The following is a 25539-nucleotide window of genomic DNA, read 5'->3' as shown; positions in this document are numbered from 1 at the left end:
TCAGTTGCCAACAATTCTGAATAGCTTTTTCCAAAACAAATCTTCTGGGAACTGTAATGACTCTGTCAAAAATATTATCAATAATGCCAAAGAGTTTGCCTCTTACAAATTCTGCTTTCAAACCACAACATTCACAGGTTTTCACTAATCTAGAGACAGTCTAAATGAAGTTATCCAGATTTCTCTGGATGCTGAACTCTTCTGTTAATCTTGGTCTTTGAAGAATTTTGTTTGTTCCCAAGTTAAATAATTATCAGATGCTGTCAGAACTGTGATTGCTTTTAGATTTTGGCAAATGATTATATCATCTGCTTTAGGACTTATTGAATACTATAATGTATTTACTTGTTCAATTTCAAAACGGATCTTGGCTTACTCCAAAATGTCCAGTCCTACATTCTGTCCAGCTCAGCCCATTTCTTAATTAAGTTTTCATGGCGTTTTTTTTTAAACAATCTTTCTTCTTAATAGGATTATCGGTTTTCTTTTAATGCTGTTTTAAATCTGTGGCATCTCAATGCTATTATTTTTATTGTCCTCAACAATTTCATGATTCTGCAGTCGGTAAATGATGATAGCTTTAAAGTATGTAATATTACATTAAGACAATTTGTATTCTCCTTTCTTAACATCTACCCAAATTTTAAACTCTGTTTAATAGCAATGTTGTCATATGTTCTTTGTCTGTAAAATTTTCAACAATGATCCTGTATTATTTTCCTGTAATAAACCTTTACATTCCAGTATTATAGCATTGTTGATGTGTTTTAGTTCTCAGTTTCTGTTTTTTATTATAACAATATTGTATCACTATGCTGCGTACAAATTTTCCTGTATTTTATTTTATTACCACAGCAGTTACCCCCCTTTTGTGGCAAAAATGGGGATTTTGTGTTTCTTCATGGACAAAGTGAACAATTACTTATCTTTCACAATGCACATCCCCTTAACAGTGGTTTGAAAAAATAAACTTTTGTTCCTACAGCCTTAATCATTAATCCCACCAAAATCGGGTTTTAAACATTCCAATTTTGTCACACTCTTAATATTCTTCTGTCTTCTTCCATTAGACTTAGTGTTCAAAATCTTTTTAATTGTATTTTTGTCAACTTAAATGTAATCTTCAACTTTTCTGATACTTTTCTGAAAATTCTAACCCTTTATTTATAAAGTTGTGTCTTACAAAGTTGTGCTGACCGTAATGATCAATTTAAAAATAAGTATTATTTTTTCCTCTATCCCTTCAGTATTTTGTTTTAGTCTTTATGTTGGTGTTCCTGCCCTTGCCCATAGGCTGTTCCATTGCTCGTGTATTTTTGAATTGCTCCCACAGATTCTTCTTCCATAAGGGGTCCATCATTTTCCAGTGTGACTAGCTATTACTCTCTTCTTAGTTTATACAGAGAAACCTCGATTATTCGAATAACAATTATCCGAAAATTGGATTATCCGAAGGAGGTCTCAAGGTCCCGACAGAAAAGATGTATGTCCAACAATGATCGCTTCTTTTGTTTACAGTGATTAAAAGTACTGCCGAGAATAGTCCTGGACTGATGGGAGCACAGGCACCGTTTCTAAATGACTGACCTCCTACCCTCTCTCTCTCTTCCCACACTTTCCCTGGAGTTGTACACAGGTGTGCACCCTAACCATCCCCCTTCCCAGATAATCTCTACAACATTGTCCTTTCCAGGGCAAAGGTGGAACCTGTCAAAAAGTTGCAGTAAAAAGGTGTGTGTGTGTGTGTGTGTGTGTGTGTGTGTGTGTATGCTATTTGAAGACTCACCCACCAAAAGGCAGTTGCAGCAGCAATCTTGTTGTTGGTGTCCAGTATGGCTGCCCCAGAGAGGTGGGGGGAGTAGTGAATGGAGAGGCACCCAGGGGTTGGAGGTGGGGAGGATAGGGGGGGTGTTGGGGTTAGTCAGCGGTCTTGGATGGGGTTGGGGGTGGGTGGGTGCATGGCGGTGTTGGATGGGGTTGGGGGATGGCTGCGGGGCGGTGTTGCATGGGGTTTGGGGCCGAGGGGGAGTGGTGGATGGGGGATGGTGTTGAACAGGGTTGGTGGTGCAGGTGGTGAAGGGCGGGGTCTCACGCGTGGTGTGCTGCTGCCTCATCTCCTGAATGTGGAGCGGACTTAACAGAAAACTCCGAGCCCCAGAGGAGAGGCATTGAATCAATTAATCGAACAATCAATTATCCGAACGAAATAGTGCCCACCCATCTCATTCGGATATTCAAGGTTCCTTTGTGCATGGTTTTTGCTGCTTTTCCGGGCAATCCCGAGGTGAATGTTTTCTTCTGGAGCGCTGCTTTTGCCCTGCTACTGCTTTCTGCTTGTCCACTCATGTGTTTTTTAGCTGCTGGTGGATTGTCCAAACCTTCTCAAAGCAGTAATGTTCTTAAAGTGATAAATTCACTTTTTTTTTCTCCTGGTACAAATGATCTTTTTTCCATCATTGCGACTTTGAGGTATTTATGTAACAATCCCATTGCTGGCCACCATGTTGCATGCTGCAATAGATTGTGGCTTGTGGTTAGGTAGACTGCAAGCTCTAATTTTTTTTTTCTATATCAAGTCTAAGGGCTATCTAATTAGTGCAGGTAGAGGTTGCATGATTGTTGCGTTTTCAAGTGAAAGCAAAGCTATCTTAATGACAAGGTGTAGTTTATTGGGTGACAGCAATGGGTACAAGAATGTTGACTAGTTAAATATGATTATAAGGACTACCAGGAGCCAGAATGATACATCTATCTCCATGTGAGACCATCCATTCTCCTCACCATCATCAGACTGAGTGGGCACTTTATGTAGCTTCAACATTTATTCTTTCAGAACCACTACTTTATACAACAGTTTTAAAATACATCTACCAACTTATTGACTAAGATTTTTATTCAGAAAGAGTAAGAACAGGACTGGCCTAATCAATCCTTTCAGCTATTCCATCATTCTATTGGATCCTGTTGGATCTATAATTCCACTCAAAAAATGTGTTCGTAACAAACGAATATCTGATTCAGCAATTAATCAAATTCCAAATGCTGGGATAAGATATACACTAGACAAATGACTCAGGACCTGTTGTGTGTGACATCATTAGAACTTGACAATAAGAATGCTACCTTGGATTCTATCCAAGCTGTATCGTGTAAGTTTGTGTACTTAATTAGAACAGTTCAACCAACGTTTAGTAGGGGCTTTCTGTGAAGCAAACAAACCTCTTCCAAGAGGCCTTCTGCAAATAAAACAGTGTTATTGTAACATAAAATGAAATTCATAACCCAAACAAGTGAACTTCATTCATTTTTGAAATCCACGGAGCCTGGATGTATAAGAAATTGCTATTGATGAGGTTTTCAGGTTATGATGGGTCAACATTTTACCTCAAGTTACAGAAGTGACCTATCAGCCATTGTATGATACAATTATGACACAATTTATCAGCAAGCTATTCACCCAGGGTTGTAGCTGTACATAAAGTATACAATTTCAGTCAAAGCTGGCCATTAAGCAAAGTTCAACCAAAGCTGATTCACATAAAACAACAATTTGGTGATTTGACACACAAATGGAAGCCTGATGTGTGGAGGTGGAGCCTTCTCTATCAATTCTGACTACGAATTAGAATGGCTGGACCAATAAGCTTTGTCAAATCGAGGCTGAATTCATTTGTAAGTACTGCCACTGGTAAAATAAATACCATGTTGACAATACTATTTTCATGCAATTTATACTTGTCGGTTTTCAAGTATCTTTCTTAGCAGGTCAGAGGATAAATCCCTCTGACAAAACAACACCTTTATTGAAAGCATTGAGAATAAGCTCTTTTTAAGAAACAAAAAGATGGTGAAAGATAAAAAAAATTGTTTCGAGAGAAAGCTGAAGTATTTTTCATATGTTCTCTTTCAGCAAGATATCAATTTCCCAAAAGGTTTTTCATATGGTGTATCAACAGAGAAAACTGCTTCCCTCCAATTTCTCATACTCATTGTAGTCTGCCAATACTGCATGCTTCATGCGTGCTAGTCACCTCAACAGGCAAATATGCAACTGTTTTGGGCAATGGAGTAGGAAGATAATGGTAGTGTAAAAGGGCAGGAGGGGAAATTGAAGGCAGTTTGAAAGAGGGTCAACAGTTCTTTGGAGACTGAAACTATTGAGCAATTTCGGGCATGTATCGAGGAAAACGATCACAAATTTTGTGTATTTGAGGATGGAGCCTGATTTAGACCAGAAGGCTCCGTAATTCTTGAATTCGATTTCCTTGCCCCATCTCACATACCATTAATACTCTAATTGTTAGAGAATTTTTTTTGCAACTGTAATACAATCAGAGGCACAAACAACACTGGGTTTTTCTATTATTGTTGAAGATGTAGGACATGATTGATTACATCCATGTGGACATTAAAGTAATTTATGACCAACTTATCAGATTTATATGATCATAAGACATAGGACTAGGAGTAGGTCATTGACAGGAGCAGCACAGTGTTGACTTAGTGGTTAGTACTGCTGCCTCACAGCAGCAGGAGCTGTAGGGACCTGGGTTCGATTCTACCTTCGGTCAACTGTCTGAGTGGCGTTTGCACACTTCCTCTATTTCTGTGAGGCTTTCCTCCGGGTGCTCTGGTTTCCTGCCTCCATCCAAAGTTCGATATATTGCCCATAGTGTCCGAGGATGTGTTGGCTAGGTGGGTTAGCCATAAGAAATGCAGGGTTACAGGGATGGGGTGTTTCTGGTTGTGGTGCTCTTCAGAGGGTCGGTGTGGATTTGATGGGCCAAATGGCTTGCTTCCACTCTGGAGAGATTCTATCTTTGCACTAATTTTGTGGTTTTCACTACCTCTGTGTTAATTCTTTATTATTTTCATTCCTGTAACATACATCTCTCCCCCCTCCAGGTTATTGAATTCTATTTGCATTTCCTGGTCTTACATCCTGAAGTTAGGCACCTAGAATTGAACTCAGTTCTCTTTACCCTTCTCCTACATGTGTACATTCAGCTCAGCTGTTACTCTCCACAAGCTACTTGCCTAGAGTCCTATTATTGAACATTTATTTAGCATCTTTACAATATCATGATGATGCAAAGAATTTCTATTAATGTAGCCACTCTTGTAACACAGGAATACCACAAGAAACAATTCAGGACATTGGCTTGATATTAGTGCTGTGCAAGAGCAACTCGCATAGCCCCATTCCACTGCCTTTTCTTTATATACTCACATTTTCCTTTTTCAACTCTTTATGCTGTTTCCTTAATGAAAATATTAATGTATGGGAGGTGAACTTTAAACATAGGGAGTCCATGTGATTGCAGACTCAATGTAGAAATACCAGGGTTAGGTGAATCTTGCAGGCAGGACAGGTGGTACAGGGTAAAGTCAGAGAAGGGAGGAGACATGGGAATTGAGGTCAATATGTGTGCAAAATAGTAGATGAGAGGAAAGCCCATGAATGGGCTCACATTAGCAGAGTTATGGTAAGAACCAGTGACAAATGAATAATTTGAAATCTGATTTTAAAAATGAGTACATAGAAGCCACTTGGAAGTTGTAACTATGAGGGGAGATTCAACAAACTAGGTTTGTTTTCGCTTAAATGTCGAGGGATGAGGGACAACCTGATAGAAGTTTACAAAATTATGAGAAGCATGGATAGAATGAATAGTTGGAATCTTTATTCCAGGGTAGAAATGTCAATTACTAGGGGACATAGGTTTAAGGTAAAAGGGAGTAAGTTTAAAGAAGATGTGAGAGACAAATGTTTTACACAGAGGGTGCTAAGTGCCTGGAATGTGTTGCCAGAGGTGGTGGTGGAGGTGGATACATAGCAATGTTTAAGTGGCATCTAGATAGATATACGAATAGACGAGGCAAAGAGGAATATACCGTGTAGAGAGAAAGGTTTTTAGTTTAGAAAAGCAACATGAGTCAGCAGGGTCTTGGTGGGCTGATGGGCCTACACTGTTCTTTATTCTTTGTTCCAACATGATGTTACACCTCAAAGTGTCAATAAATCTGAAAAGTTCCCCTGCATTGCCTCCAAACTATTATCATACTATCAAAACATTTGTTAATAGATAAAATTTGGCAGATGGGCAAATAATGTAAATGTGAGACTATGAACATTTCTTAACATGGTCTGTTTGAGCAGTTAGGAGTGCAGGTCCCAATACAATAGCAGAATATTCCATTGAAAGCATACATGGATGGAGTTCTGTTTTCATTAAAATGGTAATTAAGTGGAAGACCTATTAGTAACACACATCGGGAACTGCAAGTGCCAAATTTCCATGTGCGCATTTTGTTTGTAAGATCATAAACCATTGGGATAATCAATGTTCAGTGCATTCTCTGGTCTCATTAGGAATCTGGTTCAAGAGGATTATATTTATTATAGATGTTAAAGTTTATCCTCTGTTTTTAAAGTTAGGATATGATGAAGAGAAGAATGATTATGTTTTCTATGGAGAGTATAGTGAAAGTGAGTCTCTCCCAGTGTCAGCTCCAAAAGTGCCTACTTCTCCAGAACAGGAAAAAAGAAACCGTCACAGGGCTAATGTTGTCAATGAGATCATCACCAAAGAGCGAGACTATGTCAAGAACTTAAAGGACATCTATGAGGTAAGGAGCGGTTTCTTTTATGTGTGAGATTGCACTGATTTTATTCCTAGGCAAAAGTGAGGACTACAGATGATAGAGATCAGAGTCTAGATTAGAGTGGTGCTGGAAAAACACAACAGGTCAGACAGCATCTGAGGAGCAGGAAAATTTATGTTCCGGGCAAAAGCCATTCATCAAGAATAAGGCAGGGAGCCTCTGTGATGGAGAGAAGGACTTTATTCCTGCCACTTTTTCCATCCTCTGCCTCATGGGAAGAATTTTGGTCTTGTGGTGGGAGTTGGTGGTGGGTGAAATTGTTGGATTCCACTCATCACTTGGGTCATGTTCTGGAGATAGTATGGCCCACATCCACATATTGTGCAATGTCCTCCCATGTTCATCCTCCTACTTGCTTTGGCAGCTGCTCGATGTCCAAGACAATTTCATTCTATCCCTTGCATTGATTGAATTTGAAAAAAAACTCACGGCCTGGTCAGGTCTCTACTTGCTTTCAGATATCACCCTGCAGTTTCACAATACTGTTTCCCATGATGGCAAGAAAAGAATGCAGCTCCACTCTAAGGTCTGACCAAGCCCATAATCACCTTCAGTAATGTTCATCTCCTAATTAGCGAGCTGCCTTAAAGGGAGCACACATCATGCTCACAATACTGCTCCTTCAAATAAATAAGTGGTATCCTGAAGGCTTATTCCTTTACTCACTCCCCCAATCTGCCATTGCTCTTAACTTCTCCAGCATGGATCACTGATCTCTGAGAACTCACTCCCTTGAAATTACTGACTTTCTGATAACACAGGCAGTAACACAATGGAAATACTTGTGAGGCTAGACCTACTCTGGAGACATTGAATTATGGCATTCCCATTCTAGATTCGTTTTGGCCCCACATTCAAAATCAAGAACATCTCACAAACATCTGGGCGATCTCCAGCATCCTCTTGCCTTCTGTGTTGCAGACAAGAGCAATCACCTGACAGAGACACTACAGGAAACATCGCCTCAAACTGCAATGGCTATCTGGAACTGAGTGATAATATGCAAGTCTTTCTGCAACTCATTAAAAATTGTTATCTAAAATATTTGCACATGGAGAATATTCCTAGTGATCTTGCAACTTTGAAAATTGTGCACATCAGTTTGGATATGTGGCTGGCATTGTTGTAGGTTTGAAGGACTGGGACAGATATTGGAATGACTGTTACATGAGGGGAATGCAAATTCTGCAATTTCGGTTCAGCTCAGTGAATTTTTGCCAAGGAGATCAAGTTGCAAAACTTTGGCTCCTTTCACTTTGTTGAATTCCCTCTCCCCTCACTGTTGAGAGAACTTCATCCAACAGCAGCTTATGGATTTCTCTCCTTGAAGAGCAAAATTAAGCAATATGCAGCAAATGAGTCAAATCATATCAAATATAACAATAGCTTGAATATAAATAGTGCCATTAATAAAGTAAAATTGTTCCAACACACTTCATGAGCTTGACATTAAATAATATTTGACCCCAATGCACAGCAGAGATATCTGGCAGATGACTCAAAACTTGCTCAAGAAAGTTTGGAATAATCTCTGAAAGGAAAAGGTAGAAGTAGAGAGTTCAAAAAAGATGGCGGTAATTCTAGATTTTAAGGCTGAGAAAGTCTGAACAGCACGGTAGGGCATTTAAAACTGGAAATTCTCAACACATCAGAATTAATTGACATTGGAGATCACAGTGGAGGCAGGGCTGAGGAAACCTACAGGTATAGTGTTATGAAGGTGTAAAAGTGTACTGTACCTTTAAGAGAGTAAAGGACTTGGCAAGCACATTGAGTGCCAGAGAATTTACAATGTTACATTTGATTCAGAACAGATAGCACTGACTGAGTTGCTATGAGGAAAAACAAATTTGAATTCAGCCAAACAGTTTACATTATACCCCGAAAATACTAGATTCCAATCAAGTTTGATTTAGTATATTGACAATCTCAAAAGCCAATGATATAATCCGGGGGTACAAGACCAAGGAAGATCAAACAGTTAGGGGGAGAACTGCCAAGCCAGCATCTGCAAATTGCCCAGAGAATAGCTCTCTTAAAGGCATCTTTATCGAACAGCAACCTGTGAAGCTGAATCCCCAAGAAGAAGAAAAAAAGACAGGAACATAGAGAAGAACCGAAAGCTGCCTGGCTTTGAGATAAAGAAGTATTTTTTTGTAAATCTTAATCGGTGGTTTTATCAGACCAGTATTATAGAAAGGAAGTTAAAAGATAGGTTAGAGGAAGAAGTTGTAAATAGTTGTTAGTTATTTATCTTTCTTATACTTTAGGAAATAAAGTTCTTAGTTTTTACTTTAAATGGTTCTTGGCCTCTCGAACTTTCACAGATTACTGCATGGGATAAATCTTTTCTGAGTTGCGGGTTTTAAATTAGCAAAGGGGTTTACCCCACGTCGAAACAGTTTGGGAGCTCGTCATTGGGAATGGAACTGTTTTAGACAGATTTGAACAGATTTGGGTGTACAAAAAATCTCAGCATATTTAAACACTTGTGGGTTAGTGTTTAATAAAACACTTGCGGGTTAAGTAAAACATAGATGAGAGAATTTGTTTAATTTCGGTGACGTGTGGCCGATTAAATTAAAAGTGAGAGAAATGGCTCTTAAAATTGCTAAAACATTTCTGGAGTTGAAGATGATTCTCAAATTTGCCAAGAAAGTTTAGAAGGAAAGAAAAAGGCTATACTTTTTGAATAAGTTAGATTTAGGTTTAACCAAGGCCAAAAGTAAAGCCAAAGTTGTAACCAATCAAACACCAAGGTGTGTTAAAGAAACAAACAAGTGTAGTAGAGGTAGAAAAACTTAAATTACAATTGAGGAAAATGGAGATAGAAGATAAACAGAGGGAGAGAAAAAGAGAAAAAGAGAGAAGAGAGAGAGACAGAAAGAGAAAGAGAAAAAAGCAAGAGAGTAGGTTCTTAGCTGAGCAAAGACAGAGAGAAGAAAGGGAGGGAGAGAGAGAATTTGAACTTGAGAAGTTGCAACTTAGACAGCAAAGTCAAGATAACAGAACAGAGATTAAAAGAGAAGGTGGTAGGGTGTGTGTGTGTGTGTGTGTGTGTGTGTGTATTATATATATATATTCTGACGCATTTTGATGAGAAAGATGTTGAAGTCTTCTTTATTTCATTTGAAAAATTGGCTAGGCAGGTGGAGTGGTCTGAGGATTTATGGGTAATGCTCATTCTAAACTGGTGGCAGAGCTAGTGATGTATTTGCTGCACTGTCGGAAGAGCTTACACAGGCTATTTTAAGTGCTTATGAATTGGCACCATAAGCATATAGACAGCAGTTCATAAACACAGAGAATGTTGATTTTGAAAGAATTAAACATAGCAATTTTGATCAATGGGTGAGTGCTTTGAAAATAGATAAGACCTTTGAGGGTCTAAGTGAGATTATTCTGCTGGAGGAGTTTAAAAACATAAGCTCCAGAGAGGGTAAGAATTCACGTGGAGGAACAGAAAGTTTAGGAAGTGAGATTGACAGAAATAGCAGATGAGTACATCTTGGTATATAAGACCAGCTTCCAGCCAGAATTTTGTCCTGTGAGATATAGAAGTTGGGAGAAGAGGAAATCCTACACTATGAAACCAAGAGTAGAGAGCACTGGTAAGAATTTACCACAAGATAAAAAAGAAGCCCAAGAGGGTGGACAGGAGGTTAAAAGCCTCAGGTGTTTCCACTGTGGTAAAGTGGAAAGCCACAGTGCTGGTCGTTAAGGACAGGCACTGTGGGAAAAGATGTGGTAAAAGAAGCTAAACCAGTGGCATTAGCAAAGATAGTAAAAGAGACCCCAAGAAGACCCAAGGAGCTGCAGGAGAGTGCACAGCCTAGGCAGGGGCTGGGTATGGAGTTAGTACCTGACAAAAAATTCACCTTTATGGGTAAAGTGTAATCAGAAAGAACAGGGGGAGAAGGACAAAAAGTCATAATTTTGAGAGATACAGAATCTAACCAATGGCCGATTGTAAGAGATGAACAATTATGCACTCTTTCTGATCTGTTACCCGAGAGTGTGGTAATTTGTGGGATAGATGGACAGAAATTTAGCATTCCCCTATGTCAGGTCAAGTTGGAGTGCCAACTCAAGACTGGGGAAGTTATAGTGGGAGTGATTGACAGAATGTCAGTTCCAAGAATTCAGTTTGTTCTTGGAAATGATTTGGCAGGATCCAAGGTGAGAGTAAAACCCCTTGTTGTGGAGAAGCTCAAGGAAGACCAAGGAACTGAGTGGAATTTTCCCAGACTGTGTGGTAACCAGATCGCACTATCATAAGTTACAGCATAAAGCTTAATGTAAAGGGAAATATGACAGAGTTTAGGTTGAGTTAGCAGATACTCTTGATGTAATGGTACAGGAAAAACCTGAACAGACAGAGGTCAGACAGAAGTGTTTACTCCTGAAAGGCTAAGATAGAGCAAGACAAGGCAATAAAAGATATATATATATAGAATATTCCAGAGGGTTATTACCTGAATGATAGAATCCAAAGATAGAAATGGAGACCACGGCAGGTTAGTGCAGAGGAGAAGTGGACCGAAGTGCACCAGACTGTGTTGCCGGTAGCATACATACATGAGGTATTACGGGTAGCACATGAACTACCTGTAGGAGGTCACCTAGGGGTACAAAAGACTCAGGCTGATGTACAAAAACATTTTTATTGGCCTGGAATGCGCAAGAATGTGGCTAATTTTTGCTGTATGTGTCATACATGCCAAATGGTAGGCCAGCCACAGGTCAAACAAACCAACACCTTTATTGCCAATTCCCGCACTTAAAGAACCTTTCACGCTGGTTGTAACTGACTGAACTAAAGATGGGAGCCAGTGCTTGTTAATCATAATGGATGTGTCTACAAAATTTCTAGAGGCAATTCCATTACGGAGTATCAAGGCAAAAAAGGTGAGAGAGGGGCTAGTAGTTTTCTTCACACAGTATGGGTGACCCAGAGAGATTCAGTCAGACCAAGGGTCAAATTATACTGCTAGGCTGATTAAGGAGATTATGGAAAGCTTAGGTATACAGCACTTTAAATCCAGTGCATATCATTCTGAATCCCAGGTAGCTTTAGAAATGTGGCATCAAACTTTGAAGACCATGTTGACAGCATACTGTCAGAACTACCCGAATGATTGGGATAAAGGTATCCCATTCATATTGTTTAACATTAGTGATGCCCCAAATGAATCTACTCAGTTCACTCCCTTCGAATTAATATATAGTCATGAAGTGAGAGGCCCTTTGAAATTAATTTTTAAAAATTGACAGGACCAAAGTTGGAGATCTCATGCTTAGATTATATATCAGAGGTGAGGGAGAGACTAAATCAAGTAGGTGAGTTAGCTAAACAGCACCGAAAGAGGACACAGTATAGAATGAAGCAGGTGGCAGATAAAAGCTCTGAGACTTGGCTGTTTTCTGGAGGGGTTAATGTGTTAGTACTGTCACCAGTGATAGCAGATCCCTTCAAAGCCAGGTTTAGTGTTCCATGCCAAATCGAGACAAAGTTGAGTCAGGGTGAGCTATTTAGCAAAGATGCCAGATAGAAAAATACAGTATCGAGTATATAATCTAAACATGTATTAAAATAGAGAGAAAGAACTAGATAACTGGAGTTACTGCCCTGCAGAGTGTGGAATCAAATCCAGACGATGTGGATTTTGAGGTGCCTCAAAATAGATTAAAAAATGAAGAAGTCCTTGACGAGTGGGATAGGTTAGTAAACTATCTGTCTCAGTGGCATAGAATGCAGTTGAAAGATTTCTTACTACCATATAAGAACATATGAAAGAATCAGATGGGGAGGACTAATGCTATTGTACATGAAGTAGACTTAGGGAATACTGCTCTAATAAAACAACATCCCTATTGGCTTAATCCTTTCAAAGTCAGACTGGTCCAGATGGAGGTGGAGGCCATGCTTGACGAGGACATGATCAAACCAAGCCTGAGTGAGTGCAGTTCGCTGATCATCTTAGTTCCCAAACCGGCGGGACTCAACAATTCTGCATGGATTATCGGACAGTCAACATTGTTACAAAATCAGACTCATATCCAATTTATAGATTGGAGGTCTGTATCAAGAAAGTCAAACAAGCCAGTTACATCATCAAGTTGGACTTAACGTGTGGTTCCTGGCAGGTACCTTTATCAGAGGTTGTGAAAGAAATTTCTACATTTGTAACCCCAAATGGCACTTTAAACTGATATGTCCTTTGGAATGAAGAACACACCCAACACATTCCAAAGACTCATCAGCAGACTTATGGCTGGGTTAACAATCTGTGCGGTCTATTTGGACCATGTAGTGATCTTTATTAAGTCCTGGAAAGATCACATGGTACAGTTGGCAGAGCTCTTTGAATGACTACGAGAAACAAAATTGCTGATAAGCTTAAAATGGAATTCGCGAAAACAAAGGTGATGTTCTTGAGACATAACATCAGTCATGGAAGGCTGATCCTACGGAACGCAAAGATGAAGGCCCTGAGGAATTTCTACAACTGACCTCGAAGAAAGAGGTACTTCGATTCTTAGGACTCAATGGATTTGATTGGAAGTTTGTTCCAAACTTCAGCAGTGTAGTTGCACGTTAACTGATTTGCTGAAGAAGAATACAAAGTTTCAGTGGACAGAACCATATCAGGAAGCACCCGATCATTTGAAATCAATATTAACCACCAAACCAGTTTTAGCTACACTAAACTTTTCAAAATCTTTTAAAGTCGCCATCGATGATAGTGACATCGGAGTTGGAACTGTACTCCTACAGGAAGATGAGGATGGGATTGAACTGCCAGTTGGTTACTTTTCAAAAAAGATCAACATCCACCAGAGGGAATACTCCAAGATTGAAAAGGAACTAATGAGTGTGGTACTGGCCTTACAACATTTTAATGTGTATGTCACAAACAATGTGTTGGATTCGGTTGTGTACACAGATCACAGTGCGCTTTCATTCTTAGAATGGTTTAAAGACAAGAATATGAGACTATTTCATTGGAGTCTTATGTTACAGACTTTTATTTAAAAATCATACATGTTGCGGATTGTAAGAATGTAACTGCAGGTCCATTATCATGGATTTACCTGATAAAGTTTAGGTGAGATTTGTATTCATTTAATTTTATTTATATACAGTTATATGGGAAGAAGATAAGGTGAACTTAGATTAAAGTTATCTGTACGTTAGGGTAATGCATTTAAAGAATATGAAGAGAAATTAAGCCATCTTTTTTCTTAAGTGGGGAGGTGTTATGAAGGTGTAGAAATGTACTGTGCCTTTAAGAGAGTGAAGGACTTGGCAAGCACACAGAGTGCTGGAGAATTTACAATGTAGCATTTGGTTCAGAACAGATAGCACTGGCTGAGTTGCTCTGAGATTTTAAAAGACAATGACATAATCCGATGCTTTGGCGGGGGGGTTAAAAGACATGGGAAAATTGAACAGTTGGGAGGAGAACTGCCGAGCCATCAGCATCTGCAGACTGCCCACAGATTAGCTCTCTTAAAAGGCACCTTTATTGATCAGTAACCTATGAAACTGAATCCCCAAGAAGAAGAGAAGAAGTCAGGAATATAGTGAAGAACTGAAAGCTGCTGGGTTTTCAGATAACAAGTTTTGTTTTGTAAATTTTAATCAGAAGTTTTATTGGACTAGTATCATAGAAGGGAAGGTAAAAGATAGGTTGGAAGAAGGAGTTGTAAATAGTTGTTTGGTATTTATTCTCTGTTATACTTTAAGAAATAAATTTGTTAGTTTTTACTTTAAATAGTTCTTGACCTCTCCAATTTTCACGGATTACAGCACGGGATAAATCTTTTTTGTGTTACGGGTTTTAAATTAGCAGAGGGTTTTACCCAGTGTCATAGCAATAGAGAGAGGTGAGACCAGAAAGGGATTTGTGTATATGGATGAAAAATGATCAAATTATCAAGGCATTGTTAGAATAAGTGCCCACGGAGGTTATTGAGTACATGAGTAATGGGTGAATGAGGCTTAATTCAAATGGGAATTTGACATGTTCATAAGTACCCTCACCAACATTTACAGATGCACCATTGAAAGTATACTGTCCAGGTGCAAAACCGGTATGGCAACTGTCATCCACAGGATAGTCAGAAACTACAGAAGGTGGTGTGTCATCGAAGACTCTCCGCACCCCAGCAACACTCTCTTATAACTCATTCCAACTCCCAGAAGATACAGAAACTTCAATATACACACACCAGCAAGCTCAGGAACAGTTTCTTCCCAACGTTCTCAGATTGACGAGTGAACTCTAACTTCAAATAATGCTGACACTCTCCTATAACTCATTTCAACTCCCATAAGATACAGAAGCTTCAATATACACACACCAGCAGGTTCATGAACAGTTTCTTCCCAGCGTTATCAGATTGACGAGTGAACTCTAACTTCAAATAATGCTGACCTTGCTGCTATTGATCTTGGTTTGCAGATGCTCTGTGTGGTGTAACTTGTCTGCCTCTGTCTAAGATTTTTTTCACCCATGACCTATATGTCCTTGCTTGCTATGATCTACCTGTACTGCTTGTAAACAAAGTTTTTCATTGTATTTAGGTACATATGACGATAAATAAGTCAAATCAAACCAGACAACAGACATTTGAGTGAGCTCGAGTTTGTTGAGGGAGTAAAGTGAGAGGCTGGCCAGGTATATATTAAAATACTCATGTCTAAAGAAAACAAAGACATGGATGAGAGTTTCAGCAACAGACGAGCTCAACAATGCAGAGTGAGCAATGTTTTGGAAGTGGAAGTAGACAGTCTTAGTTAAAGAGTGGATATTGAAATGAAGGCTCATGTTAAATAATAATAATCATTGTTGCTTGGAAACTTGGCTTTTAAAGTAGACAAATAAAGTAATGACAACTAATGTAATGGATTGCTTTAAATTTGATTCATATTTCTATACTGTCTGTGTTAGTAAGAGAAAATTATTTTTAGTTCTATTTTCAGTTCTGTGAATGATGTCAATTTGTATGGGAAACGTGTTTACATGTATTTAAGTGAAACATTTTTAACATTTTTGAGGTGAATACCTCAGTGCCTTACAAACAAGGGTAGAAAAGAGAGAAATAAGAGCTGTTGCCAAGTAACAAAATGCCCTATGAGCCAGAGAGAAAGAGATATATAAGTCTTCTTTTGGAAAACCAGAAATATCCAGAAGACAGGTGAATGTTCAGATTTGTTCCAGAGAGAGAATCATTCAGAGAGAAAACAAAAAGTCTTGTAACAGTAGCAATGATGTTTAGCATTCTCCAAAACAGCCAGACAGAATGAAACAAGTCTGGAGTGGTTAATGTTTGTAAGAGAAAAGTTGCAGAAACAAAAAAACTTTGGAAGACTGATTTAAAGAACCTATGCTAATAAGGAGCTGTATTAGCAGCTTTTTTATGAGTCTCAAGAAAGCACATCAAATAAATGCAGAAGTTTCCTAAATAAAATCCAGTAGCATCCATGCCCACTGAACAAAGGAATCCAAAATGGATTCAGATTATCTCTTCCCTGCAGTTCAAGTCTCTCTAAAATTGTTGGTGAAGGCAAAAGGGTTGAATCTATGCTTCTGATGTTTGTAATATATTCATTTTATGTTGTTCTTTTCCTTTTGAATGTAATAAATATTGATGTGCTTCTGTTAAAAAGACATTGGCTGCCTCTTGTGAATGCGTAAACTATGAAAGCTAATGATGAAACTGTTTATTGCAAGGAAACTTGAATTCAAAAGTAAGGAGGTTATGCTTCAATTATACAGGGAATTGGTGAGAGCATGTGGACAGTATTGGTCTCTTTATTTAAGGAAGGATGTAAATGTGTTGGAACCAGTTTACCAAACTAATACCTGGAATAAGTGAGTGGTCTTACAAGGAAAGATTGGACAGGCTAGGCTTGTATCCACTGAAGTTAAGACGAGTAAGAAACGTAAAAGATTCTAGAGGGTCTTGGCACTGTAGGTGTATGTTTCTTCTTGTGGGAGAATGTAGAATGAGAGGTCACTGTTTAAAACACAAGGGTCACTCTTTAAAGCTGAGATAGTGAAATTTACTTTTTCAGAGGATCATAAGCTATTGGAGCTTGTCCTGAACAGATGATGGAAACAGAACCTTGAATATTTTTTTAAGACAGAGATAGAAAGATTATCGTTAAGTAAGGGGTGAAAGCTTAAGAATGATGAGAATGTAGAATTGAGGTTATAATCAACTTAGCCATGATTTTGTTGAATGGTGAGGAGGGCTCAAGAGGCTGAATTACCTATTCTTACTCCCTGTTCATGTATTCATGATATGCTTAGTGATCGACCACTATGGTAGGTAAATGCTTGAAATAAAATAAATAGTCTAATAAGGCAGGCTTTGCTTTGGGATCAGATCTGTCCAGTTTTACCAGTAGCTGGGATCACAACAACATGGGGTTTGAAGCCCATCTTGGGGTCAAATATGATGACATCAAAGTTGCACAGCCTCAGACAGGGTGAGGGGTATAGTTAACATCTGTGGTGCCAACGTTGCTGTAGATACCAAAGTCAATTCCTAATACATAGATGGAGAAAATGCCCACTCATCCAGTGCTGCATTTTTGATAAATATTTTGAAAATTTAAGGTAGTGGAGGAGTCTTTTTGGATTGCAAGTCATGGGACCTGTACGGGGATCTGAACTGCTCCCTGATATTTGCAGGAGTCTGCTTGCAAGTCAAGTTGATTCATGGATTAAATAGTTCAACTGCCAAAACATAATCATCACCATCACCCAGCCCCTCGCAGGTTGTGCAGTGTGAATAATGGGGTTGTAGGACTGCTGCTATGTAAATGCATGATTGAGAAACAAGCAAGGAACTAAATGTTATGCTGCTAGACATCACATTTTATTTGCTAACCCACAGACAGAAATTCTTTACAATTCATGGAGATGATTGTGTTGTCTGAAGTTGGGTACATCTCTCGAATTTTAGAAATTAAGTTCCAAAATGTACAACCTGACAGCAATGTTTTTCTGTGTTCAGATATTCATGGTGAAAGCTGGGGATGTGTTTTCCCTAGCTAAAAAGAAATCAATCCTCACTCTTATGGAATCACAGACTGGAAATTGACTGATGATATTGCTGTCCGGAACTGACAACCGGAAGCGGCAGATTCAAACCACTACAAATGCCGGAGGAAACATCACAGAAGTGCTTCACAGGAGGCTCCCAAGCACTGAGGATGTCACCTAGACAGGGGATGAAACATCTGCAACACAAATTCCCAGCTCGGAGAACAGAACCACAACAGTAGTGTTCAGTATTTAGACCAGAAATACCATGAAATCCTAATGTTGTTAGATCCTAATTTGTATTCAGAGAGCTCAAAGTGGGATTTCCCTGCTTTTAACTATGGGGATAACAGATTGAGATCTGTGTGCACCCGTTCAGGTTGAGATGGGCACAATGGAACATACTTGCTCTTACTTAATTTGCATGAACATTGCAACTCTTGTGTTGCTGTTTGTTCCTTCAACCTGCCTATGACACATGGATATGACAGGGGTCTGCAGAACAGTTGTGGAGCCTCCCTAAAGGCAGGTGCAATGTGAAAGGGATACTGCACAAAAATATTGCAGCAATGGGAAATCTTTCACCATGAGCATCAGGTTAGGCAAAGGGTTCCAGAGTGACAGCTGCAGAGCTGGAGACATTCATGTTACCAGTGGGCAGGGGGAGAGATGCTAGGGTTGCAAGGAAAATGAGAGCAAAAGGACCCAGTAAGATCAGCCTTACATCAGCTGGCAGTAGATGACCTGGGAGATGAACTCCTGAAGTCTGGAGCAGCACTACAGGAAATCTAATGACCTAATTGAAATAACCCCACAGAGGCCAGTTCCCATTACGAAGTCACCCTTTATTTACACATGGTTAATTCTTGACTCTAACCCACTTTCCTCAGAGCCTGCTCTCAGATTGAACAGAATGTCTGATGCTCCTGTTTATATCTGTCAGCCAGGGCTCCCTGATTGGGGCTGTTAACCTGGTCCAGTCAGGGATCGCATATTCTATAAGGTCTATCTGGCTGACCCCATTACAATTGTTACATCCCTCAAGAGCCAAGTATGAGGACATAGGCTGGTTCTGTTTTGAAGCTCCTCCCTGGGTGTTTCAGCACCAGGTCACATTTCTCCAACTCTGCCTCTGATGCAGGCGGCATGTAGCACCCAGTAGCTCTCCTCTTCCACCAGGAGCATCTTGGTAGAAATTAATTTTCCTCTTCAGGTGACAAAAATGTCAAGTTGGTGACATCTGCCATGCCTATCTCTGATTCTGAGGTAGCTTCAACACTTAATAGAAAGAGAGAACCCATGGGTTCTGAAACAGTCGGAAAGGCTGTTGTGGAACTGGTCATGTGTTGCTCTTGCACTGTTTGTGAGGGAGAAACTTTCAGGTGATCCACTTGTTTGTGTAGGACTGCCTCACTTACCCAACATCTTATGTTACTGGACTTGACTTCGCACCAACCTTGCTTCTTACGCATGCAGGGCCATTCCCGTGGTTCCTACAATAAACAATGTCCTCTGAAGTAAACTGACTCTCTTGCTTAGCAGAGTCTTGTATCCAGCACTGGAATTCCTAATGCTGTTTCACGCAGCCCCCAGTTTCAGGAAGATCAGGTTTAATCCAGTTCAGAGTCTTCTCCCCATTAGCAACTCTGCGGTTCTGAGGTTCCACGAGGGGTGTCCTATAATCAAATAGGAACTGAGACAGTTTAGTATTTAGTCACTCTGTAGGCTGTTTCTTTTCGCTTGCCTTCAATGTTTGAACTGCTTTTTCTGCTGGACCACTAGATGATGGATAGTATGGAGCTGTCCTTACATAACCAATATCATTTGACTTTAGGGAATACTCCAAGTCCCTGCTGGTAAATGGTGGCCTGTCATCTGTGACCAACACTTCTGAGACTCCATCAACTGCAAAATATGTGCACAGTTTTTCTATCCTCACGCCCATGTTTGATGCATGAACTCTATGCACATCCAGCCACTTTAAATGGGTGTCCAAATGACTAAGAATATTGAGGCAATGAAAGGGCCTTCACAGTCGATGTGAAATTGAGTCCAGGTTTACCCTGCCATTACAATTAATGTGGTGCCAGCAGTAATTTGTGTCCTTGTACGCACTCTGGGCACTGCCTCACCAATGTGGCCATGTCTGCATCCAATCCTGGCCACCAGACATAACATCTTCATTTTGGAAACTCCTGGATGATCCTAGTGGAGTTTAGCCAATATCTGGCGACGACTTTTACTCAGAACAATCACCCCTGCTCCTCATAACAACATGCCAACCTCTATTGTGATCTGGTCTCTCTGGGTCCAAAAAGGTTTTAATTCCGATTGTGGTGGCTGTTTGATATCCCCCATCACCACCAACTGTTTCAGTTTTTTTCTGGACCGGATTTTTCTGCATCCAATGTCTGATATTGTCAGCTGTGACTGCAAAGGTGTCCAGATAGTTTAAAACCATTATGCTTTCTTGCATTAGTGGTACCAATGATAGTGTATCTGACAGTGGGAGGTGGCTCAATGTGTCCGCATTTGCTGCTTAACCTCCTGGACAGTATTCCAACCTGTAAATATAGGCTCTTAGCATTACAGCCCACCACTGAATTTGGATTGAAGCCATGGGCAACACAGCCTTGTCCTCTTTCAGTAGACCGAACAGGGTTTCATCCATATAGATACTAGAGGAACTTTGTAAAGGAGAGTCCCCCTGCCAACTTTGCAAATAAATCCTCCCTGTGACGGACTGGGCATTTATTCAGCTGTGAGAAGTGGTTTACCATCTGTTTCAAATCCCACAGAAGTGAAACGACCCATTGGCTTCCCCATCGATATGACTGGTGCTGTCCATTCTGCAAACTGGACTGGTTTGATCATGCCTTCACTTTCCAGCCTTCTGATTTCTGCCTCTCCTTTTACACATAAAGGAAATGGAACTGGAAAGTGCTTGTAGAATTGTGGAATCACTTCCTGGTTAACATGCAAAGTGGCCTTGGCTCCTAAACCTTCTTGAAAAACATCCTGATATTTAATTAAGATTTCACTCTGGCAGCCATTTTCTAATTGAAAATGTTGAGCCAATCCAGGTGAATCTTTCTCAACCAATTCCATCCCATCAAGCATGGGCCCGAGATTTTTACAATAATCAATGGTAACTGAACCAGCTGCCTGCTATAACAGACTGGAACCAAAGATATACCCTTAATCTGTAAAGAGTATGGGTTCTCAGTCTAGCCAACATATTGCGCAAACTTGAAGGCTGGTGTACTGAGCGAATTTTGTTAAAGACTAGTTCTATAAGCACAGGCAGAGGCATGCCAGTTTTGGCCTATATCAGAACTAGCTGACCATTTAACCAAACATTACTTTGATTGGTACTATTTAGATGTTGCTTACCAATTTAACTGTTCCATGACAGAAGTAGATGGCCTTTCCAGGGTGTGTACTCTCCTGGATGTCAGCCGATGAGTTCTTACTCCATTCAGGTCTAGTGGGATTTTGTGTCTCAAGTTTGCACACTGGCAGCAATGGCTTGCTGGTCTGGACCTTGGGAAATTTTAATCCCTTGGCCGAGACTTGGCTTTGTTTTGGGGTTTTGCTGTGGGCTGACCTGTGGGCATTTTCCAATGATAAAGCTAGTTGTGGTGCTTGTTTGAAGTCCATTTGGGCTTCAGCTGGTCAGTGCTTTTTCATGGTTACATCATTAAGCCCAGATACTAAATGGAGTCTCAGCATTTCATTAAGAGTTAAACCAAAGCCACAAGCCTCTGCCAGTCATCTTAACTTAGTCAAACATCCCGATACAGATTCCCCTGGTTATCGAATTGCTGAGTAAAACTGATCACATCTCAGAATTAGAGGAAGCTTGGGGTCATAATATTCCTTAACTAAACCCATCAATTCTAGACATGTTTTAGTATCTCATGCCAGAGGCAAATGTAAACTCCTAATAACCGATAAAGCTGTGGATTCAGAAGCAGTCAGGAAAATTACTTGAGGTTGCTTTGCATTTGTCCCAAGACATTTGCCCAGAAAAAAATAGCTCATTCTTTTTGAATACTGGACCCAGTCTTTGATGGCAGGATTGAATAAATCAAGCTTCCCAAATAACGGCATGATGCTAGAAATGCTTACCCCAACTCAACAATGACTGTTGCGAGTGAGTTTCTTTAGGACCATGCCTTTCTCTCATTGCTACTGAAAATAACTCCATTGACGCTGGTATTCTATCACCAAGCCACCCTTTATTTACACGTGGAGAGCCCTTGACACTGATCCAGCTTCCACAGAGCCAGCTCTCAGAGTGAATAGAACCTCTGACACTCCTGTTTATATCTGTCAGCCAGGGCTCCCTAATTGGACCAGATTAATAGCCCCATTCAGGGAGCTCACCTCTTAGATCCACCTAGCTGACCTGGTTACAATCATTACATCCACTGGGCAATCAAAGCCTGCTGTATCTTTGCAGGATGTTACACATCACAACATCAAATTCTCATGCTGCATTATGCGCCAAAGACCAATATTCATCCAGCAGCCCTAGCCAACATTTAAGACCTATGAATACCAGCCAAATGCTCAAATTCATTTTTGTTCACCCATCAGTCTCATCTGCCATTTCTCTCTGCCTACATATCATAAAGATGTTCACAAATAGTCAGCACATTATCCAAATACTACCATAGACATTGTCTCTTGCAGAACAAGGTAGCATACAGTGGAAGGCAACGAAAGAGTATGAGGGAAGGAAAGGACATTGGGATTTCATAGGGACCAGATAGCTCTCAGCATCATTGTACAAGTTACAATGGGCCCATTGTATAGACTGCAGTGTCAACATTGAGGCTAGCAAGTCTTCCTGTCTTAGGTCCCTCATCAGCTTCCTTAGATTAGATTAGATTACTTACAGTATGGAAACAGGCCCTTCGGCCCAACAAGTCCACGCCGACCCACAACCCACCCAGACCCATTCCCCTACATTTGACCCTTCACCTAACACTATGGACAATTTAGCATGGCCAATTCACCTAGCCCACACATTTTTTGGACTGTGGGAGGAAACCGGAGTACCTGGAGGAAACCCACGCAGACATGGGAAGAACGTGCAAACTCCACACAGTTAGTCGCCTGAGGTGGGAATTGAACCCGAATCTCTGTTGCTGTGAGGCAGCAGTACCACTGTACCACCGTGCCGCCCCACCGTGCTGCTCTTCCCATCCAGCTGTTAAGTGTGATGAACAAGTAGCTGATGGTGTCACCATGGCCCACTAGCTCACATTTCCATCCATTCCTTTACTCTGACCTTCCTCTTCTGAGTTCCTGCTTTCAGATACTCAGGAACTACCTCCTGAGCAACAACAGCTGCCGAAGGAGGAGAGAGAACATCTGCATAATATTTATCAAGAGGTTTAACTGATTGATCTGACTCTTACAGCCAACAGCACAGCCACTGGTACTTCACACAGGTTAGAGATGGGAATAGAGTTGAGTTTGGCTTGTCTGGCAGCCTCCTTTCACTGCTAATAGAAGTGAATATGGAAGCATAATACACAAAGTTAGTTTAATGTTAATATTTTTATTGCTATTTTATTGATACTAAAACTGATTAAAAATAGAAAAGGGAAAAGCAATGAGGCATTGCTGGAAAATCAGATGGAGCAACGTTTCACAAGAGATGGCAGTAATGTTGGAGCCGAGCCAAAGTGTATTATGTTAAATCTGTGTGCTGTTTGCAATTCACTTCTATCATGTGCATGATAAAAGTTGGTTATACCCACATTGAATCAAACGTATTTTGCATGCACAACATTGGCACATAAAATTTGAATGATGATCACGTCAGTAAAGAACAAAGAAAGAAACGACAACATTCTGGTTCTGGCATCATGAATGGCCACAGTTGGAAAAATCTCAGCCTAAGTAGATCGGGAAGGGGAAGTAGGTCAGTCCTTGGTGTGCAATTACAAGGTTAGCAAACTGTGAAGATGTGCTGGGAGAAATTTCTGTAAATAGGGATATTTAAAAATAGGGTAATAATACCAGACAGTTCAAATTTCTCAAGGTCAGTTGAAATAAAAGTAATGCACATAATCCAAGTGGAAAACATTTTTAGACAACATCCAGGACCACTTCCTAATTCAATATGTCTCACATTCAGCAATGAAACAAACGTTGCTTGATTTTAATCTGAGAAATTAAACGGAACAAATTATTGATGCAAGAAGAGAATATGGGAAATAGTTACCATTATATAGTTTAAATGTAATAGTAACAAAGATAAGAATGCTGTAAACAATATAGAGGAAGATCAGTGAGATGAGAAAACATCTGACCCAAGCTAACTGGACAAAATGATTGATGGCTCAATAGGAAATGTTTCCATTACAAGAAGGATAGAGTAAATGCATTTGCATAAAATGTAGAGTTGTGTGGATAAATTAAGTTTGAACTGCAATTCAAAACGGATGTTAATCATGAGCAAAATAGGCTCAATACATGGGAGATGACGACATAATGGGAGAAATTAATGGGAACAGGAAAATGATAAAAACATCAACAAAAATAAGAAAGAAGAGGTAGGATTGCTCAGAGGTGATGGGAGGAATGTAAAGGAAGATCACAGGGAAAAAAACTATATAGCTTACAGCAGATTTTACAAATGATGAAGTGAAAACATAGGCATGTGAAAACAAGATATATAACTATTGCCATGAATAGACTTCTTGAGGAAGGATGAATATGATAGCATGGTACTTATGGGTTGTAGAACCTTCCTGCTACTCATTAGCTGTTTGGTGTTTGCAAATTAATCAATTTAAGATTATTCATAAGTTGCAAAATACTTTCATTTGTTCTGAGGACTCAGCTTTATGTCTATAAAATACCTGAAGTAATATTAACTTGGGTACTATGTACTGTAATAGGTTAGGACAACTCCAGGCTCTTTGTTTGAATCAGGATGAAATTTAAATTCTCTTCTAGTTGCTATTCAGGCATAAATAAACTATTTCAGTAATTTATTCTCAGTAACCATAATCCACAGCATAATACTTGCCTTTGTAGTTCACAGTTCGAGCACTCAAAGACATCTAGCAGAGTCAAGGAAGTGTGAGGATGATGTATCACAGCTATTCTTTTCAGTTATGAGTTGCTGATATTTTGGGAAAATTTGAATCTATAGCACAAAAAACATCTGTAAGAGTGTGTGTGTGTATGGAGCATGGGAAGAAAATAAATCCTTTCCATTTCTCTATGAAATTCATAAGCAAGAACATTCATGCTCTCCCCAAAAATATTCATGGAAAATATTCCAATTGGATTTTGAAAAAAATTAAGAATTTAGTAAATACTGTCCTGAACGCTAAACTATTAATATAATTTCTTTCCTGGTAATGTGTCAGCAGCGGGGATATAAAAAGTAAACTGCCAGATGTTCAAAATAATTTTGTTACATTATTTGAGGTCAGTAAATTGGGTATGACAGAATCACTCCACAAAATATTTTATCATGTTCTCCTGCTTCAGTCAGTTTTGCTTTGAGATAGCTAAGTTGCAAAAGGAATATTGAAATAAATTATTGCTTGTTTAACCCTCAGGGTTACTACAAGCAGTGTCAAAAAAAGCCTGAAATGTTCTCACAGGATCGACTGTACACCATCTTTGCAAACATTGAAAGCATTTACAAATTCCAGAAGAAGTTCCTGAAATGTCTGGAGAGGACGTACAATTTACAACAACCATACTTGACTGAGTTTGGCTTCTGTTTTCTCGATTATGTGAGTAGTTATTTAAATTTCCTTTGATCAATAGGCTAGCT

The 25539-nt window shown here is 39.7% G+C and overlaps 1 protein-coding gene across 1 annotated transcript in view; it reads left to right on the top strand.

Moving 5' to 3' along the window:
* LOC132821356 (rho guanine nucleotide exchange factor 4-like) overlaps positions 1-25539 on the top strand; it is a 99750-nt gene that overhangs the window by 28542 nt on the left and 45669 nt on the right. Inside the window, exons 6-8 of the mRNA XM_060833938.1 lie at positions 472-585; positions 6436-6630; positions 25319-25498. Of these exons, the coding sequence (XP_060689921.1) occupies positions 472-585; positions 6436-6630; positions 25319-25498 (489 nt within the window). The remainder of the gene's footprint in view (positions 1-471; positions 586-6435; positions 6631-25318; positions 25499-25539) is intronic.

Source organism: Hemiscyllium ocellatum, chromosome 13 (genome assembly GCF_020745735.1).
Source record: "Hemiscyllium ocellatum isolate sHemOce1 chromosome 13, sHemOce1.pat.X.cur, whole genome shotgun sequence".
In the NCBI taxonomy this organism is placed as follows: domain Eukaryota; kingdom Metazoa; phylum Chordata; class Chondrichthyes; order Orectolobiformes; family Hemiscylliidae; genus Hemiscyllium; species Hemiscyllium ocellatum.
This window is presented reverse-complemented; position numbering and strand designations above follow the sequence as displayed.